The following is a 2,506-nucleotide window of genomic DNA, read 5'->3' on the forward strand; positions in this document are numbered from 1 at the left end:
GTGAAGTGTTTTAGATATCTGGGAGTGGATCTGGCAGCGGAACCATGGAAGCGTAAGTGGATCATAGGGTGGGGGAGGGGGCGAAAATTCTGGGAGCCTTGAAGAATGTGTGGAAGTCGAGAACATTATCTCGGAAAGCAAAAATGGGTATGTTTGAAGGAATAGTGGTTCCAACAATGTTGTATGGTTGAGAGGCGTGGACTATGGATAGAGTTGTGCGCAGGAGGATGGATGTGCTGGAAATGAGATGTTTGAGGACAATGTGTGGTGTGAGGTGGTTTGATCGAGTAAGTAACGTAAGGGTAAGAGAGATGTGTGGAAATAAAAAGAGCGTGGTTGAGAGAGCAGAAGAGGGTGTTTTGAAATGGTTTGGTCACATGGAGAGAATGAGTGAGGAAAGATTGACCAAGAGGATATACGTGTCGGAGGTGGAGGGAACGAGGAGAAGAGGGAGACCAAATTGGAGGTGGAAAGATGGAGTGAAAAAGATTTTGTATGATCGGGGCCTGAACATGCAGGAGGGTGAAAGGAGGGCAAGGAATAGAGTGAATTGGAGCGATGTGGTATACCGGGGTTGACCTGCTGTCAGTAGATTGAATCAAGGTATGTGATGCGTCTGGGGTAAACCATGGAAAGCTGTGTAGGTATGTATATTTGCGTGTGTGGACGTATGTATATACATGTGTATGGGGGTGGGTTGGGCCATTTCTTTCGTCTGTTTCCTTGCGCTACCTCGCAAACGCGGGAGACAGCGACAAAGCAAAAAAAAAAAAAATATATATATATATATATATATATATATATATATATATACAGATTAGCTATGATAATGATGATTGGGATGATGACTGGGATGATGATGATTCAGAGCCAGGAAACAACTACCTCAATGGAGCTGGTAACTTTGGTTTATCTGCTCCAAATCGTGCTTCCAAATCAGCAAGCAGCATTGGAGATATTAGCACGGCAGGAGCAGGCAAAGCATCTCTTGATGAAAAAGAAAAGGTTTATGTAGATGATTTTGGTAATGGACCTTGTTGGAGGGCAAATCCACACGAGTTCACATGTGTTGTGTCATCTCCGAAAAAGGAATCAAAGTTCCATGGCATGAAGAGTTTTATTGCTTACAGCCTATTACCCTCATTTGCAACAACACCTGTTTCAAGAAGATACAAACATTTTGACTGGATACAAGGACGTTTAAGTGAAAAGTTTCCCCTTATTCCAATACCACCACTACCAGAAAAGCAGCTTTCAGGTCGATTTGAGGAAGACTTGATTGAATATAGAATGACAATGCTCCAGTCGTGGGTGGATCGTATATGCCGACACCCTGTAATATCTCAGTGTGAGGTGTTTCATCATTTTGTTACATGCCCCAACGATGAGAGATTATGGAAAGCTGGAAAACGCAAGGCAGAGAGTGACAAGCTTGTTGGGGCTAACTTCTATCTGGCAATTGAAAGACCTGATGCACCATTGGATGTGATGCAAACGGAGGCCAAGCTTGAAGGCTACAACCGCTTCTTTTCTAACATGGATGATGCTGTTAAACTGCTCCAGAACACATGTACAGACCAGGCCAAAAAGCACCAGACAGATTTCAAGAGGGAGTACAATAGAATATCCCATGCATTCTCTAAGCTCAGCAGGGCCTTTGACACAGACCCTGGAAATTGTGCTCCTGATTTGACTGAAGCTATTCATCATGTGAGTGAAGCTTACTCTGATATTGGGACAGTATTTGAGGAGGAACCAAAACATGATTGGGATCCGTTATGTCATCTCCTCTTTGAATACCGAGGCCTTATAGATGGCTTTCCTAGTGTCATATCAATAACCAAGGGAGCTATAGCAAAAAGAAGACAAGTTGAAAAGGAGGCTAATGAAGGCCGGCTAGATTATGATCAAGTGCCTCCCATGGTCAGACGTTCAGACACAATAGCATATGCCCTTCATGCAGAGGTGTCTCACTTCCATCAAGAGCGAACCAGAGACTTCAAGAGAGCCATGACCTCGTTCCTTACTGAGCAGATTAACTTTTATCAGAAGATCACTGACCGACTACGAGATTCTCTTCAAAAATTCAGTGATATGTAGGCAAGCCCTAAGATATATGGCTCTTTGACTCAGCCCTTTCATCTGCAACTACGGCAATACAGCGTTTGGTTCATCTGGCCTCCGTCTGCGCCACACTGCACTGAACCAAGTGGCCGGAAGTCAGCACCACAAGTAAAGCATCCTCCTCGAAGGCTCAGAGTGGGGTGCCTAAATGTGTGTGGATGTAACCAAGATGTGAAGACCCTTACTGGAAAAACAATCACTCTTGAAGTAGAACCTTCAGACACAATTGAAAATGTGAAGGAAAATAGTGAAATTGGAAAAAAAATGTAGCTTAGACATTGAAGCTTATTGATACAGTGGTTAAATTGATGAGAACTGCTATTGACGTTTGTGTAAATAAATTATACATTTCCTTTTTTCCATAGCCAGAGGTTGAACCATT

The 2,506-nt window shown here is 43.2% G+C and overlaps 1 protein-coding gene across 1 annotated transcript; it reads left to right on the forward strand.

The window, feature by feature from the left end:
- Positions 1–810: 810 nt before the first annotated feature.
- SH3PX1 (sorting nexin 33-like protein SH3PX1) lies at positions 811–2,425 on the forward strand (the record flags this gene model as incomplete). The annotated part of the gene is made up of 1 exon (XM_071668325.1): positions 811–2,425. A coding segment is annotated over one exon (1,290 nt), but the record flags the coding sequence as incomplete, so codon positions are not given.
- Positions 2,426–2,506: the final 81 nt, after the last annotated feature.

This window comes from Panulirus ornatus, chromosome 13 (genome assembly GCF_036320965.1).
Source record: "Panulirus ornatus isolate Po-2019 chromosome 13, ASM3632096v1, whole genome shotgun sequence".
NCBI lineage: Eukaryota > Metazoa > Arthropoda > Malacostraca > Decapoda > Palinuridae > Panulirus > Panulirus ornatus.